This window comes from Lissotriton helveticus, chromosome 11, assembly GCF_964261635.1.
Source record: "Lissotriton helveticus chromosome 11, aLisHel1.1, whole genome shotgun sequence".
NCBI lineage: Eukaryota > Metazoa > Chordata > Amphibia > Caudata > Salamandridae > Lissotriton > Lissotriton helveticus.
The window spans coordinates 810,716,412-810,734,898 of record NC_136072.1 but is presented as its reverse complement, the minus strand read 5'-3'; the positions used below and the strand labels follow the sequence as shown (position 1 = coordinate 810,734,898).

Sequence of the window (18,487 nt, the reverse complement as noted above, 5' to 3'; positions counted from 1 at the left end):
CAATGCAAGCCCATAAATGGGATTTACAGAGCCATGCAAGGGGCTATTTGCACCATCTTGCATGACTTTGTAAGGAAATATGAACAAATGCAGGAACTTTCACTGCATTGTGTCACCATTCGCTGAGGTAGGATTATGCCAAAAAGGTGTGCCTCTTACAGAGAGGCATAACAAGGAGAAATAGCTTTATTTCCTCTTGTTACTTGTTACTTTAACTTTCTAGGTGTGCCTCTTACAGAGAGGCATAGCAAGGAGAAATAGCTTTATTTCCTTTTGTTACTTTCTCTTTCTAGGTGTGATTCCTCTTCTGATTGTTTTTGTTCCTGCACAAAAACAATCCTGCCTGGAAATCAGCAAGGCCGTTTCTAGGTGTTTGGCCGCCCTAGGCGAGAATTGAAAAATGCCGCCCCCTTCTTTTTTCTACGCGCCACACCTCACTCAGACACGCTGCCCATCACCTCACCCCTCACAGTGCTGCTACCAAGTAACCCAGCTCTCACTCAGTGTTTTTCGCCAGTCCGGCTGTGACCGTGAGGACGAGCTCGGAGTCTCGGACCCTGAGATAATGATTCACTGACTTACAGGCCGCCGCATCATTTTCTTTTAACATTAGCAGGCCTCTGAGGCCTGAGTGAACAACATAGATTGCATCCGATATATATATTTATATTTATTTTCGCAGCCAGCGGCCTTCGCTGACTGCGCGGACTCACCGGTGCACTGCTCAAGTCACGTACGTCCCCACAACCACCACGGCTGTGCTGTTTGCACTTTGCAGGCTCGTGGTGCTGTGCTGGAGTCCGACTGTCGGGGAGACAGTAAGGAGAGGGCCGGGAGTGGGGACCGGACGAGACAACAAGACTGTGTGGCAGCTGCAGTATTAGTAATAAATTATTGACCAAATTCAGGTTAATTCACGGCCATCACACTGTTCACACAGGGGCCAGCCAGGGGGCACGGGTACCAATGCAGCGCGCCAGCCGACTGTGCTGACACACACAGTCAGTCCCCCGCGCGCGCCGCGAGAGATCGACGGTGGCACTGGTGCGCCGTGCAAGTCACGCGTCACTGGGCTGCCATCCCTGGCTGAAGCACTGCTCACGGATTGGCCAAAAATGTTGCCTAGGGCCGTCATTGGTAGCGCTATCCAGCACTACAAGATTGGCGGCCCAGGGGACCCACACTTAGCACCAGTGTGTCCCTTCCGACCCCCACACACCGCTAATCTAGGTTGCGCGCCGCCCCCGCCACTAATCTAGGGTGTGCGCTCGTCGCTCGGCTCTAAAGTTTAACCTGCGCAACATGATGTCACAAGCAGCAGGTGCGCTTGCACAGTGCACTCCACTGCATGATTTTTTTTGCCACAACATAATGCCGCCCTCACCATTTTGCCAGCCTAGCCGGCCGCCTAGTCCTACCTACTGGCAGAAACGGCCCTGGAAATCAGGCACCAATGCAGCATGGCGCTAGGGTGCCTGAGTTGGCACTAGGCAGCATACAGTGCAATAGTGCTAAGAGAGAGCGGAAGTGCACCGTATCCTAGTAAATTATCAAAGAAAATCAGCCCTTGCAGTTCTTTTCGGAAGGGCCCTCTCCAGAATGAAGGTGCTCCCTTGTTAAAATTTGTATGCAGGTTGTGGCAACGCATTTTTTGCTAAATATGTTTGTAAACATACGCTAGGAAATTTACCTGGAGTGCAGTTAAGCTTTATTAGTGCAAAGCTCCCATCTAGTGGTCTGAGGAGAGACTACTACAGAAAATTGCCAACCAAGCAAAACTGTGGGCATAATCAATGGGGTTTGTTTTGCTTCGTTCAATTTCGCGGTGCTTTGTACCTCGCACGTCACTGACACGAGGAGACACTGAATAGTGTGGACTAAGATATTCTCAAACTCATGAAGTATTTTTATTTCTCATTTTTTAAATGTATGGAAATTAGTGGAGTGGGATAGGGCATGCAAAGTAATTATCTGTAGCCGCTTTACATGGAGTAAATATTCCCCAACTAAATGTAATCTTTTATTTGATATCCTAAGATTGAAACGGTGAGTTGTACACATGCGATTTCAATATTTGATTGGTAGACTTACCTATAAATGTGTTACAAGTACAGAACCCGACCGAACGATATTACTAGGGGAGCATCTTGAGCCGTGAACGTTTCCAAAAGACGTTTCCTGCAGACACATATGTCTCCCAGGCTATCAAATTAAGGAAAAAAGTGGTTACCTGACTGAATATCAGCAGCATTCACTGCAGTCAGCACGTAAGCTGTCATAGAGCACCAGCAGCATTTATCTACATAGCACACTTTAAACTCTGCTGAGGGCACGTTGACCCCGCTGGATGATGTCAATTAGATTGGAGCTCATGACAGTGGCGTCACTAGGGGGGCGCAGGGGAGGGGGGCGGGAACGCACTGGGTGACACCTTCACATGGGGTGACACCGTGATGTGAACAAAATGCTAAATTTTACTGTCTGTCTCTGTGTTGAACACTTCAGTTGAAGAACAGTAGAGGGCGCTGTGGTATTACTATAAGGCCGCTCACGATTAATCATTCTTTCCAGTTGTGGAATGGAAAACAAATTATGACGTAAATTATGACGTTTTCACTCAGTTGAAGTTAATTCAAAACTCATCATGAAATGTAAAAATGAAAATATGCTGCTGGAAGTCAACATGGTCTGAAGAAGGCAGATCCTTTTACACGAGGTCAATGGGCCCAGCCCGTGCCGCTCAACCATGCTCCTAAAAGACAAGCGACTGCTTTAACCCTTTTATTCCGTAAATTCCGAAGTCCTATGATGACTATTGATCAGAGATGTGACTGAGCATAAATATTTTTGCGGTAAAGCACACACTGTGCGATGCACTTATGTGAGGGCAGATACCGTATACATTTCCAGTAAGTTGCAGACTAAACATTATAGATCATTGTAGTTCATGGGATGTGTTTATTTTACTTTTTTTTTTCATTTCTACAGATTTCTTAGACCACCCCTCGTATTTTTACTTCTCTGCAGCTTTTCACATATTTTACTGGTGTGTTGGGTGAGTGCATGTGACTGGCCACAAACACTTAAGTGTCTAATAGCTGTCTGAACACAAACACTCATACAATGTTCTTCACCCACCCTTAAGATTGGTGGAGTGAGGTCGGGACGTCCATCATGGGGTAAGTCGTGAGGGGGTGACACAATGTTACCGCACTGGGTGACATCAGCCCTAGTGACCCCACTGGCTCATGGCCTGCGGAAGTATCGGCATAAATCGGTTTGGGCCAGATGTAGGTAGGCGTTTACCGGTCGGTAACGGCCGAAAATCGGTAAAATCGGCCGTTACCGACCGGATTCCATGAAATGAGATGTAGGAGGTCAAAAATTTCCGATTCGGAAAACACGAGTCGGAAACATACCGACTCTGTAAATATTAGGCGGTAAAATTACCGTGGCGGAATCTACCGAATTCATAAATACCGAGTTCGTATTTTCCGACTCGGAAAATAAGAAACGGTAAAAAATGGCCATGGAGATGTAGGTAAGCCCAAAAATGCCGATTCTGCAGAAAAACGGTATTTATGAGTCGGTATTTACCATGGATTGAATGCAGGTGGTAACCAGGGGAGGGCTATAAAAATAGTCCCAAAATGCACCTCAGGACCCATGATGGCGGCTTTTTACATCATAGCAAGACGGCAGAGACTACAGGCAGCAGGAGAGAGAGAATGGCAAAGGGAGGAACAAGTGTACAGGCAGAGGATAACACTGTTCCAACTGACAGAGCCTGAAATACTGCAGAGGTACAGGCTACACCCAGACACCATCAAGGACTTGATCAGGGACCTACACCCACTCCTGGACCACCCAACACCCAGGGCCCATGCCATCCCACCCCATGTCCAGGTGCTATGTAGCTTACACCTGCTGGCCTCAGGGAGCTACCAGAGTGTGATAGCTGCAGTGGGTGGTGTGTCCCAGGGCTGCCTGTCCCGCTTCTTCAGGAGGTTTCTTGACGCCATGATGCAGAGGATGGGGCATTACATTTCATTCCCTGAAACACCAGCAGAATTAGCAAAAACCAAGACAGACTTCTATCAACTGGCACACTTCCCTCACGTGATAGGCTGCATCGATGGCACCCACGTCCCACTCTGTCCACCTGCAGCCACAGAGCACATTTACAGGAATCGCAAATCGACGCACTCCATCAACGTCCAGGTCATATGTAATGCAGGGAACCTCATCACTGACATCGTAGCCAAGTTCCCCGGAAGTACCCATGATTTTTATATATTCCATAATAGTGGAATATACACACGCCTACTTTCCGGAGAATTTGGAAATGGATACCTGCTAGGTAAATCACAATGACACACCATGACACTCACATCAGATCTACGTCTCATGTACTTGCAATTAATGTCTATCTTTCTCCCCCCTAGGCGACAGTGCATATGCCCTGCGGGCCTTTGTGCTCACTCCCTACCTCAACCCATCCACCAGGAGTGAAAGGCGATACAATGTGGCTCACAGATCTACACGAAACGTTGTTGAGCGCACATTTGGACTCCTTAAGAGCAGGTTTCGCTGCCTCCACAAGAGTGGAGGTGCACGGCAGTACACCCCAATCATCTGCTGCAAAATAATAGCGACCTGTGCAATGTTACATAATCTCGCCACCAAGGAAGGCACAGAGGTGGAGATCACATATCATGAGGACATCGATGACGACCCAGAGGTGGCAGAGCCCCATGCTACGGTGGCAGCAGCAGCTACAGATGGGAGACTGAGACGGGAAGAGGTTACACAACAATATTTCTGAGTGAGTAAAGAGACACAGGCATGAATGTAACTTTGTGTAAGTAGTTTAATTTTCACTACGCCACAGCATTGATAGCTCACATTGGGCTCACAATATCAAACACTCCATGAGTGTGTTGTCACGGTTAACACCACCGTGACTACAGCCTCGGGTGGAGGGCAAAGTCATTGTTTGTGGCCACGGACCACAGGGCGGGGCTGCTGTGGCTGTGAATCAATGTTCTCACTGTGGCCTGTCACACTTCCCCGACGCCTGCCACTCCTCCGTAAGTCTTGCACAGGAGTGCTTGCACCACTCCTGCTGGTGGACCCCTCGCTTTCCAAAGCACAAGTGTCGCCTCCAGTGCCAGTCTGATGCGCGAGCACGAGCTCCATAGCAGAGGTCATCCTGGCCATACCTTCAGTTAAATTGTTGCAGCACTGCACTATGGCATCCTGCATCGTCACTGACCGTCTGCACAGCACAGTGGTAGCAGTGGCAAACCTGTTCAGGGCCTTTGTTTGCTGACGCACATCCACACGGGCCTTGCGTCTCTCTAAATGGTCCCTGTCCAACTTGTCACACAGGACAGTCATACACTGTGTAATATCAGATATTCCTGACGCCATAGATTGCATGCTTTCTGCCATTTCCCCTATGCCCTTGCCTACTGCTTCCAGTTTGTTATTTGTAGTGCGTGCCTGTCTCTGAACCCCCATCATCGCTTTTGCCTGCAGGCGCTGCACTTTCACCATGGTGGCCTCCAGTCCGCAGAAGACACCCTGAACTACACGCACATCCTCTGCCTCCCGTGGCCGTCGCCCTCGGACACTGGCCCGCGTTACTCTGGGAGTGGGCTGCTGCTCGGTGTTGCCTCTGTCCTGTGTGTCACCCTCCACCTCCTCCTCCGACGATGTTTCCAGTATTCTGCGAGGGGGCACATCATGGCACCTTACCCTTCCCAGCACTGGGGATGGTGTTGTGGGGGTGGGTGATTGTTCAGCCGCTCCTGTGTCCTGACTACCAAATAGGAGAGGGGATTGTGGATTTTGTGCAGTTGCCTCCTCAGGTATCAGGGCTGCCTGCTCTTGGTCCTTCCCTCCGTGTGATGAGCTTGGTCCGGCTCCTTCCCTCCTCTTCTCTCTAACCTCTGCTGTGCTGCGCATTGACTCTCCTGTGGACAGACATGGACATTGTGTCCGTGGAGTTGTTCACCTGTGTCTCATGATGAAACACACTTCTGTTGCACTTTTGCCTGTCTCTCATTTGCCTATGCTAGTTGTCTGTTGCTCCCCTTGCTGCAATGCACGCTGACTGCTCTGAGGTATCTACACATGACTACATTTCCCAGGATGCATTGCAGGACATTAGTTAAACCTGTTGTGGAGTCTGATTTGTCCTGTGAGGGGAATAGGTAAATGGGTAAATGACAATGTACTTGCATCTTACCTGGTTTCTTTGCGCCTCTTGCTGAGCTGTCTGCGTCTCCGATGCCGTGAATGCATTCCTTCTCAAGGGTGGATGCCACCATCTCCTCGATGTCGCTGAGTCTAGGGGCTCTGTTTCTTCCTCCCCCTGTTGCACCACTTTCCTTGCGGTGGGCAGCAAGTTTTTTCTTAGTGATGATGCGGATGTCATACCACCGTTTTTTCAGGTCTTCAAGGTCACGGTGGGTGACACCAATGGCATTTACCTTGCCTTGTATTTCCAACCAGGTGCTGCGTTTGATAGATTCTGCAACATGCAGAGTATGCTTCCCGAAAATTTTGCCGTAATGTCTTACAATCTCGGAAATTAGCACCTGCAGTTCTTCCTGGCTGAACTTCTGCTTCCTTTTGCGCTCTGCAGCATCTCTCTGTGCCTCCTGACTCTCCATCTTGCAGTGTTGTTTGACTCAGGAAAGGCTGCTCCACACTCTGTCCTCCTGCTCTCCTGACTGTTGGTTTCTGCACCTGCATGGGCGTGGCCTGTCCCAGGTACTGGGGTGTGGTGCTTGGATCTGATTGGTTAGTTCCCCTGTGGCTTTGGATTTGGGTGTGGTTGGAGTACCTGATTGGTTCACAGGCTCACATGTTTGTCAGTTTCAAATTCTGAGACGGATATTACCGACACGGTAAATACCGGGTCGTTTTTTTCCGACTCGGTATTTTCCGAGTCGGGACTTGCCATTCATTCCTATGGGCCATGGAACCGGTGGATAAGTTTGGGTTTTTCCGTATCGGATTTTACCGTGTAGGTATATTCCGACTCGGTAAATACCGATTACGATTACCGACTGATTCCGAGTCGGTAATTGTTACCGATTTTTTATCTACATCTCATTTTCCGATTCTGAAATACCGAGTCGGTATGACTCGGTATTTAAGAGGTCGGAAAATGAAATTTACCTACATCTGGCCCTTTATGCGGAGGGACTACACGGAATTCTGGGTCTGGTGGCTCAGTGGACTAATGGGTCTTCTGCAGGAGCTTGTGCTCAACCTGCGGGTCACAGCTTCAAATCCTGGCAGTTCCACTCAGCCTTTCATCCATCTGGGGTCCATAAAATGAGTACCATTTGGTAACAATTAACATCTGTTATTCAGCACCAAGATGCCTACGGGTGAACAAGCGCTTTACAAAATACACGTTAATGCCAGAAATTCACTTGCTCTGATCCCAAGACCGGAAATGCCACCCCAGTGCATATCTATGAGGTGTCATCTGTTCATGCCTTCTGCAAGAAGCTGACACCCCATTGCCCCAAGCAATACCGTGTCATAGGGTAAGACACTAGACACAGCCCCAGCCCGCAAAGCGCTGGTAACCACCATCTGATGCTCTCCTACTACTCTTTTTTACGCAGTTCTCCCTTTAAGACATACCCATAATCCTTCCAGTCTCCTTGACGCTGTATCCCTCTCTGCCCTTTCCTATATTCAGAGCCACTGGAATTATGCGGTAGAGGAGGATCAAATTATGCGCCACGGTTGACTAAATTATGCGGCAAGAAAAGGTAAAATATGTCACGTGGCATAATGCAGCACATTTTGCGATAGTATTACTTTATTATTTTGACATTATTACACCTGGTAACAGTGTCTGAGAAAAGCGTTCATCTTAATTAGTACAAATTTAACATCCAAATACAACAATTAGCAACTGAAAGATGACCACTCAACCTTTGCAAAAAGCTTTCTGGTGCGCAAGTACCTGAATAGCCATAGAGCTAGAAACCAACATTTTTTTTTGTTAAAATCTCCACATTATGCAGTAGAGGTTGGATTATGTGGCAAATTTGGCAAATCCATGATTATGTGAAAATCACAGAGGCTGCAGAATCGCATAATTCCAGTGGCCCTACCTATATTCCCAATAATCTGTACTAATTGCTGTAAATGTTCACTGTGTGCAGCCTTTGTTGCCAAGTTCACGTTTTCAGCGTACCACTTCCAGACCAGCAATGGAGTGGTCCAAGGTGCCTCGGGGATGGGGATTTTTCTTCAAACTGCAGAAGCAGCCTTTCACCTGCCACTTTTAACCTTCCAAAAACCACAGCATTCTCTGACGCAGCTACAGCCGTCCTGAGGAAGTTACAAACCCTACAAACATGGGCTGGAACCCCACTTTATGTGGGGTGTAGGGGTGGGGGGGGGTTTGATCCGGCTCATTTTGCCTTTCAGTGTGTGATATTGTCTCATGCCTCAAGAGGCCATGTGAATGGAGCTGATATTGCATGAGACATGCTGGCATTACGTGAGTTGGCAGGCCTGTATATGTAAACATCTATGTGCACACACATGCATGCACTCAAACAAACTCATACACAGATCACTGCCGCAGGCTATTTAGGTTGCATATAGGTTCCTCCTCGTTAGAACCTGTGACCTGTAGTTTACACATAGATCTGTGCAGCAGACACTTAACCCACTGAGATATCTTAGCTTAAGTTTTGTTGTAAGCAATTGATTAGAAAGGAGAAGAGAAAATACAATGATATTTGGTTAGTTAAAATGTTTTTAAAAAAGTTGACTCAGCCACATCACATATAATTTTTCCCATCAGATCAACACATAACAATGTTTTGTATCCTGTCAAGTTTTGGAGGAAACATTTTCTCCTTACCATCCCTGTGGTGAATGAAACTGAGCCAGTGGATTCCATTCCATAGATTAGTTTTCTCTAGAAATTGGAGGATTTTTAGTTTTCTCTAAAATGTAAATAAGGCCATAGGATATCTGCCAGAATTGACCTCCATGCTGTCTCAGGTCGGTTTGCCTGCAGGAACCCCCTTTGCTAGTCACAGGGGGTTCTTCTGCAGTGCCCCCAGTCTGAAGATCTGGCTCGCGTGCAGCTGGGCCACTCCTTCCATATCAGCATGGTGGCCTCTTAGTGTGGCTGAATGAAGAAAGCTAGCGACACTGCTGTAGGCAGCAGCCCGGGGAGTGGCGGCCTGTGGTTCAGTGATGGCCTGTAGTTGAATGACACCCTGTGGTTGAGTGATTGCCTGTGGTTGCGCCATTGTGGTACAAGAAATTCACTACCTTCTGCATAAAGAACGGTTCAGTTATATAGCCATAATGTTATTGCTGTTAATGCCATTGGTCAAGCCCATATGCATCATCGGCACTGCCCATGACAGCCTACCTACATTACAAAAGTATCCTCTCCTGAGCTCTGGAATACAGCACAACCCCACCGCTCCCACTGCAACACAACTACCTAAGCAATATGCAGGGCATGGCGGTCTATGGGGACACCAACAAGATGCTAGGGCATCAGGCACTTTGTGTGAGATACTGTGGAGGTTGTTTGTGCTGCCTCTACTGCAGCAGATGCTTCCACTGTGTTATCTACACTTTTCTTGGTGAGCCAGCTCCGGGCCAAGGTCACGATTCATAAGGAAAACTGAGATGAAATTCTAACTTTATGACTTTCGGTATTCAAAAAGGGCATTTACGAGTAGTAAATTTAGACCTTTGTTGGGGGTATTTGGGCCGCAGAAGTAATGCCAAAATATCTGGGCTGTCAATAAACATTTCCTCAATTGTATAACAAGAGCTTTGCCTGACCCAAATGGTAAGCCCTCCTGAGGGTCTACCTTTTTGACCACCAGTAGCTGGCTTTGAATAATTTAAATAACCATGATGGTAGACTGGATTGAGTGACTATGTTTCCTGAAAAACAAGTATATCTTGGGCCTCTATAAAAGCAGTCCAATCCAGTGTTGTAGTCTTAGAGGACAGACCTGCTATATTCCAGGAGGCAAGCGCCAGCTGCGATGCTTCCTGTATGTGGGAAGCACTACATAGGTCTACCTCGGTACCTTGTCCCGTATCCTGGGCCTGAGGTACAGGAACTGGATGATCAGAGATGCGCATTAGAACTTCCTTTACTGGAACTTTGGATATTAAAGGCCCATCATCAATGTCTAGCCCACCAATACTACTGCATTTGATAGATGATCCTATGCTGTTTCTATCTACCCCCCCAGGGAATGCACCACTGCCACTGATTGTAATAAAGGGGTAGAGTTCCTTAGGCATCAATCTATATTCTGTAAGGAAGAATTCTCATTACATTTTTGGGCTGAATTACTAGTTTGTGTTTTGATTTGTGTATGGCTCTGGAGGGTTAAGTTTCATCCTAATATTAGTTGGAATCAAATGAGATGTCCTTAGTTCGAAGGCCACTAAATTCTTCACAAAGTCAGTGGTTGCAAGTGTAAGACACGCAAAATCAGGTTTTGGGCCCATGGATATATGCCTTTTGTCAGAAAATATATCTTCCCTGATTATGGATCTACCCTTGCGCACATGTCTTAACCACTGAGTAGATTTATTGATCAAGGATTGCTCATCTTCCTTACTTAGACTAGGGTGAAGTTTAGGACCATTAATCAAGAAAATGTGGCATTTTGAGGAGCGAATCAGAGGTTTCTCATTGTTAATAGCTCTGTCAGATGGTAATATTCCAGAGCATTGACCAGATCGTGAAAATGCGCAGAGTTCTTTGCCAAATTCCATGGGTTGTGAGCAAGGGCCCCTTTGTCTAACTTGTATATTCGAGGTAGATGGCTGGAAAATAGTTGGACCAGTGTGTGAACGTGTGTCGCTAAGTACTCGATGTTCTATGGAGTTTCTATCAGTAGTTAAACTATATGCACAATCGTTTGTTAGGTCTATAGTTTTAGATGGCTGTGCCACTGTCTGACCTACAATAGCTAGTTGTTTAGGGCTAATGTGTGTTTCAGTGCAGAAAAAAGCAAATCAATCATACCCGTAAGTGAGCTAACTGTTTCTGTAAGTTGTCTGGTCTGAGTCTTTAGATCTGCTATCTGTCCGCTAAACTGGTCAGTACATTAGTTCTTACACGGACAAGTAAAGGTTTCAGTTTTAGCAGTGACTCCTCCCATTCCTTCTATCCCCAGATAATCACAAGATCCCACTTCATTCAGGTCCAAGGTAGGAATCTGTTTGTACACTCTATTGTAGAATCAGAGTGATTTAAATTAGCTGGTTTAGTATTTATTGATTAGGAATTATTGGTTGCTTTACTCATAATGCCTTCTTCAGATGACATTGGAGGACCCTTCAATAACGATCGTTTGAACATCTCTGGGATAGATCGGGGTCCATTTGGAAGAATGGATGAAGTGTGGGGGGAGTGGGATGATGCACATCTATAGCACTACGGTCTAGATCCAGAGGAGCAAATAAAAGCTCCTCGAAATCGCTAACTACATTTTCAATGCGATTCTTGACGCAGGTATTATTTTTACGCGTCAATTGTTTGGTTGACCTTTTTACTTTCTTGCCTTTTTCCAATGAACCCCCTTCCAAACAGTCCACTGCTTTCCTTTTCCCCATATCACTTAGTACAGAAAAAAGTTAGGCAATGACAGCACTAGGCTTATAACCAACAAGATTAAAATCAATAGACAAAAATTACAAACGAAATACAAATAACTAGCGAGGAAATAGCAAGCAGGCTTTTGCAGACTTAAAAGACATGAAAGTTTTCAAGCAACTAACCAGAGGAAGATACGTAGGTAGGGTTGACGATTTACAGTCAGGATAGTCAGGCCAAAGTGTGGAACAAAATAGTGCCTTCTGACGCAAAGAGACTACCGGGGACCAAACGTCAGGGGGGTAGCCCTGTCCTGTCACCTCCTGTCGCGGACTGGCACAGACGGGACCGCCCTTGGCCTGGGCTTTTCCCGGGCATGCCCACGCGCATCCCGCGCTGCGGGAGCCCGCTACTGATTTTAAGCGCCTGCAGGCGCAGAATAATGACGCTGTTCGCCAGGCGCCGTGAAGAGCAGGGCAGGCTCGATGTTACGGTCCTCCCTGGACCGACAGCAGTAGGAAATACGTCAGCAAGAAATATTGATATAATCTTTACTAATTGCTTAGTTGAATGTGTGGTTTTGCACCTATTTGTCTATGCATATAACACAATCCACAGCTATCTCAGCAGTGAAAATATATTCACCTAAAATTGACCAGAAGTATTAGCCTTGCCAATACTTGTTTATACTTTCCTGTGCACAATGCACAAGTATAAAAACATTTTGGCACAAGTTTACTGCAGCGTAGCAGCAGCATTCGCACAGCTGCTAAACTGTCACTCTACAAAAACACTGTAGCAAAATATTGACCTACCAGAATAGCTTGTAGATAATTATAAATAGGTAAGGGCAGGTTTACATTACTTAACTTGACATACATGCACCCTGATGATATTTATATCCGCAATGTGTGTTGATGTGAGATTAAAAATGATATATCTGCACTATACTTACCTGCACTATATTCTGGTTGTCAGTACTTGTGATGTGAACCATCTTGTAGCATGTTCTTTATTTAGAATATAGTCTGGCATACACCAAATGCTTTCCTTTTCACAAAATCATTCCCTTTGCTAATGCATGCATAGGAAGTATAATGGGTAGAACCAGCATCAACAGCCTTTCATTTGATGCAAATCCAATCAACTAAAAAAGCATGACATGGCCTTTCTTGAAATCTTGGGGGCATATTAGCAAGAACGGCTATAAAATTATCGCCGCTTTAGCGGCAGGGAACTGCCGCTAAAGCGGCGATAATGGGCTTGATAATATGTCCTTGTGAATTCCCATAGCAGCCCAGGTTCTGGTGTGAACCTGGGCTGCTATGGGAATTCACAGGGGTATATTATCAAGCCCATTATCGCCGCTTTAGCGGCAGTTTCCTGCCGCTAAAGCAGCGATAATTCTATCGCCGTTCTTGATAATATGTCCCTTAGTTCTAAATGAAATGAAACCCAATGCAAACAGTAGGCATTGGGCAAATGGATTATTGTGTGTTATTTCCATGCAGAACATATGTAATCTAAGTGAAATTACACATTTTACATTGCTTTAATGGTTGTCATCACATAGGAACTCATATTCAAGGGTATACCTCGAATACAAGTTTCATGAAAACCTCCTCTGCACTTTGCATTGAAGCACAATACATAGTATTTATGAGCGCTGCTGATGACTTTCTGGGTGTGGGATCAGTGGCGGCTGCTTGTATTTGAAAGTGATGGGACGAGCAGGCGAATACTTTGACCCACCATCATGGAATTGTTAGAAACCAGGCCACGATTAAGAACTCTGGAGTTGAGGCTGAAATAATTGTGAGTTTCTTACATTGCCTAACAGTAGGCAAAAAAAAACAATTTTAAATTAAAAAAGCAAAGTACTTACCTTCTACTCTCCGGTGTCGCAGTCAGTGGCACCAAGGCAGCTCTTTTTATTTGTGCTTCGTATCACGCATAAACAAAGAATTCCGCAGCCAACGCGTTTCACCAGTACAAGGCTTCTTCAGGGCATCAAAGAGTATCTCAGCAAAGGTCGCCATTTCTAGTGCACAGCATCACAAACAAATCATTAAGATATCCGTTATTACCTTATGGTAAAACATGTGTAATTCATTCAGCCAATTTCATCTCAATATTTCAGGTAGGACTCCAGCTAAACCCTATTTCGCACATGTTCTTTAGGTACGAACGTGTACATTCTAGCAGATGATCATTTGGTCGTGCTTATATCGGTCCATACTGTAACCCTGTTTAAATATGTGTTTTTGGTTGACTCTCGAATATGTGTAAACAATTCTAATGTTCGACTAAATGGTGGCTGGTCGTAAGAGGTGGGCAACTGTCTTGCTCCTTAAACACATTGATTGCATCAGGTGGCTGCCAGAATCTGTTCAATTTTGGGAAATGGGTATGAGAAAGTTGGAACTGAGGTTCCCTGCTTTCAGAGTCAGCAAAACATTCACTCGGCTGCATTACATTGCTATTTTCAACTAAACATTACAATTACAATGTATACACTACATGATGAGGTTACTAATTACATATCTCTCTCTCTCCCAGTCTTTCCACAGAAAACTATTGTCTTGGAATAATCACAGGGACGATGGCTTCCCTAGAATAACACCGACTGCAGGGGATGTAATGCAGTGTTTCCAAAGAGTAGCCTCAGATCATCCTTTCTGTGGAAAATCTCACCATGCTCTACTGCATGAGACGTCTTTGGTCCATCACAATGAACAGCTGGAAGACAAAATCTCTGCTACGCCCCTGTCTCACTGGGTTTGTGCTTCTGATCTGTTTGCTCACCCCATTTCTATTATTCAGCTATTATGAGCATATGTCAAGTAGAGCATTGCCGGCTAAAAACCAAGCATCATATAGTGGTGAAGAATTTAAGTCAGGAAAGATTGAGACCAACCTTCTGAGCACATTCTTGAAGCCTGAAGTCCACAAATTGCCAACGCTTAAGGATATTGTGATGATGAAAATCCCAAATACCCATCTTAGCAAAGACCTTGGGCACCAAAGTGAACCTTACTTCAAGTACATTGTGAATGAAGCTGACAAATGTCAAGAAAGCCATCCTTTTCTGGTACTGCTAGTGCCATGTGCACCTGGCTACATTGAAGAGAGAAAGGCAATTCGGAAAACATGGGGAAATGAGGAATTGGTGCCTGGCATCAAAATTATCCGCATCTTTTTGTTGGGCATTACAGCTTACCCAGAAAGTAAGCTCCAGCAAGCGATCATGGAAGAGAGCAGGCACTATCGTGATATAATCCAGCAAGAATATCTAGACACCTACATGAACTTGACTACTAAGACCATAATGGGCATGAGATGGGTGGCAACATACTGTCCGCATGCCGCCTATGTCATGAAAGTTGACTGTGATGTCTTTGTCAATACTGAATATTTAGTCCACCACCTTTTAAAGCCAGACATGCCTCCTAGGCAGGACTACTTCACAGGGTATATAATGAGGGGTTATGTCCCCAATCGAAATACAGAGAGTAAATGGTACATGCCTCCAGAGCTGTATCCAGGCGACCTCTATCCAGTGTTTTGTTCTGGAACTGGTTATGTCTTCTCTGGAGATCTGGCAAAGAAGATTGTTAACATCTCACTTAACATCAGACAACTGCCATTGGAGGACGTGTATGTGGGAACCTGCCTATCTGCCTTAGGGATTGCTCCAGTTGCACCACCCAAGGAGTTTGACTTTAATCACTGGCGGGTCTCATTTTCCAGCTGTCAGTACAGCCAACTAGTTACCTCTCATGCCTTCCAGCCTGATGAACTAATTAAATACTGGAATCTTCTCCAGAAGCACAAACACCATGCATGTTGAGCATGACAGAAAAAAAATGGCTGTAGTCAATGCATCCTTTAAAACATTGAAAACATCAAGACACCATTATTGTGTTTTTATGTGAATCAGAGACTTTTATTGAAATGCTTTACACTGACACCTGGAAATCCACATCTACTCAAACTTTCAGCTGAACTGACATCTCAAAATGCTAAAGGATTACCACATATAGATTGCAAGTCCTGTTCAAAAGCTCTATTCCCTATGATGGTTAAACCTTTTAAATAATACTTGAGTTTTAAAAACTTGCAGTTGTTAACTAAAAAGAGCAAAGTGATTTAGCGAGGTTTATTGAAAATTTCAATTGCATTATGAATTAACATACGTCAAAACAATATAGGCAATTTTTTTAATTTGAAACTATTAGCAAAAATGTAAGCCTGTTTTATCAGGAGTTTGCAAGTTAAACACATATTAGGCCCAATTCACAAACAGCATTTTGTGGTTCCTAAAGTGGTATATAGTAGTACTATTTATTTACTACAAAATGCAGTTCACAAATCTACAATTAGAAATCTCCACCACCAACTCCCTGTTCTTTTCTATTTGGAGATATCCACACATGTAAGTTAATTAGTACGGTCCTAATTACGAGTCTGGCGGTCCTAGGACTGCCAGATTCGTGGTTGCGCGACTATAGCGGTCCAGCCCCCCCGCACCGGCGGTCTGATTGCCCTAATATGAGATAGGTGGTCATACCATAATTGGACTGCTGGCTCCGCCAGGGAACCAGCATTCTCTAGAGGTGGTACAGTGGTAGGACCATTGCAAGACAGAGGTGGAGCTGCTGCAGCACCGCCGTGCATATTACAAGTTTCAGGACAGCCAGCATTTTCATGGAGCTCTTTCCTCCATGAAAAGGCTGGCGGTGCTAAAACAAAGGATGCCCTACAAGGCCCCCTGTGCCCCCTTAGCCTGGGAATGCATTCGGGGGACACAACATGTGCCCCCTGTGTGCATGCACCCCAGTTCATGCTTGTGCAGGAACTTGTGTGGCTTTCTTATTGTTGTGCCTTTTTCAAAGGCACTGGTGCCTATGAAAGAGGCACAGCTATGGGAACAACTAAATTACTTGTAATCTGGCGGGCGGCAGAGATTCTTCACGGTGTGGGGGCAGGGCATTGGCGGGCTACCCACCCTGGCACCACCAAAAGTCATAATCGGGCCCTTAGTAGTCAATGTGGGAAAGATGAGGGGAATTGGAGCAAAAATGTGGAAAATTGATCACAAATGGGAGGAATGTAGAAAAAAGTAAGGAGGGATTTATGGACTGACAGTTGCTACAAACACCCACCCACACAAGAGTGAACACATTGCTATTGATAAACTACACTTCTAAAGTTACTACTACCTAAATTGTCAAATGTATTATTAAATGTACTTCAGCTAAAGCCTTCGAGTATGTCAAACACCATACATACCCACTCAATGGTACTGCAACACACTCCCATGGAAAATAATGGAGTCTGGGAACTAGATAACATCCCACCGGAAATAATGTCACATAAAATGAATTTGACTATATATGTATATATTTACTTTAAATATATATATATATATATATATATATATATATATATATATATATATATATATATATATATATATATATATATATATATATGCACGAGTGCAGCTCTCTCACCAAACCAGCGCGCAGCAGCCGCTACAGCAATGAAGGAAAAGAAAGCCACGCCACTCCAACGTCCGTTATGGGCTAAAAACGATTTATTAAGCGCTCAAGGCCACCAGATCTTACGCGTTTCGGGCGTCCGCCCTTGTTCACAGATCATTAGTCAGTAAGTTCACAATGGCTTAAGTACAAAAAGTTTTTCCCGGGCATTTTTTTCTTTGCAACCACGTGATAAATTGACATAAAAGACACACTACCTAGCTTAGGCTGAGGCAGTCTTTCCTCTAGTTCAGTGCCATGATAAGTATATACATAAATAGAATAACAGCATGAATGCGTTATTAAAGTCACAATCAAAATACAATTCATTTTAAAATTTATAAAACAAATATATTATGATCTATAAAAATATATATATACATTTCTATAAAAAACTTTTTTTGATTTGAAATGCTGTGCAAATATCGCAATTTTGAAGACATAGCAATTGGTCACTAATGCATAAATGGCATATTATATACAAACAGAAAATAATGTTAAATCATTAAAATCTAATATCAGTATGTGACCTCAAAGCAGTTTCAAATCTATCAGACAATAGGTTTGTTTGAGATAATATCAGCCTGAATGCTTAATGTATTGATTGTGATGAATTACGTATACCATGGTCACAAGATAAAATCGCGCAATACGAAAGAGTTTGATGACTGCCTCCAATCATGCCCCCTTAGTCTGTGTCAAAAATAGAAGTGGTGAAAGGATTTTTGATATATGTGTGCCCCCCAAAAAAAAGGGAATAAAGTGAAGGGAAAACTGATTATATGTGTAAAAAACATATATTTTTTTCTTTTACTTCAACATGTGGGCCATGGTGAATAAAATTAATTCAGTGAATGTGATGCTAAACAGAAACCAAGAAAGAAACAGGAGAGCTAGGCACCGGTCGACTAGCTAAAAAGTAAATTCAAATTGACCAACAAAAGGACATTACAGAAACACATGAAGATCTTCCGTAGTGTTAAGACCATTTGGGAAACGACTATCCAGTTCAAGAATGAACTGCGATTCCAATCTCCTGAGCATGAGATCCCTATCTCCCCCCCTGATGGGTTTAGGTACGGAGGCTATGACAAAGTATGTTAAACAGTCAAGATTGTTCTGGTGGATGGCTTTAAAATGACGGGCCACAGGGTATGAGCTGTCGTTGTTCACGATGGCTCGAAGGTGTTGTAGAATTCTGACATGCACCTGCTTGCCTGTACTGCCTACATATCTAAGGCCACAGGTGCATGTCAGAACATATACTGCAAAATCTGTTTTGCAGTTATGTTTCCCCTTAATTTCCACAGGA

The 18,487-nt window shown here is 44.6% G+C and overlaps 1 protein-coding gene across 2 annotated transcripts in view; it reads left to right on the top strand.

The window, feature by feature from the left end:
* The window catches only part of LOC144792034 (beta-1,3-galactosyltransferase 2-like), a 158,895-nt gene extending 142,001 nt beyond the window's left edge, over positions 1-16,894 (top strand). For both annotated transcript variants that reach the window (XM_078666890.1, XM_078666891.1), the window contains exon 2: positions 14,192-16,894. In XM_078666890.1, coding sequence (XP_078523016.1) covers positions 14,328-15,482 — 1,155 coding nt within the window. In that variant the 5' untranslated portion in view covers positions 14,192-14,327 and the 3' untranslated portion in view covers positions 15,483-16,894. The remainder of the gene's footprint in view (positions 1-14,191) is intronic.
* The last annotated feature ends 1,593 nt before the right edge of the window (positions 16,895-18,487 follow it).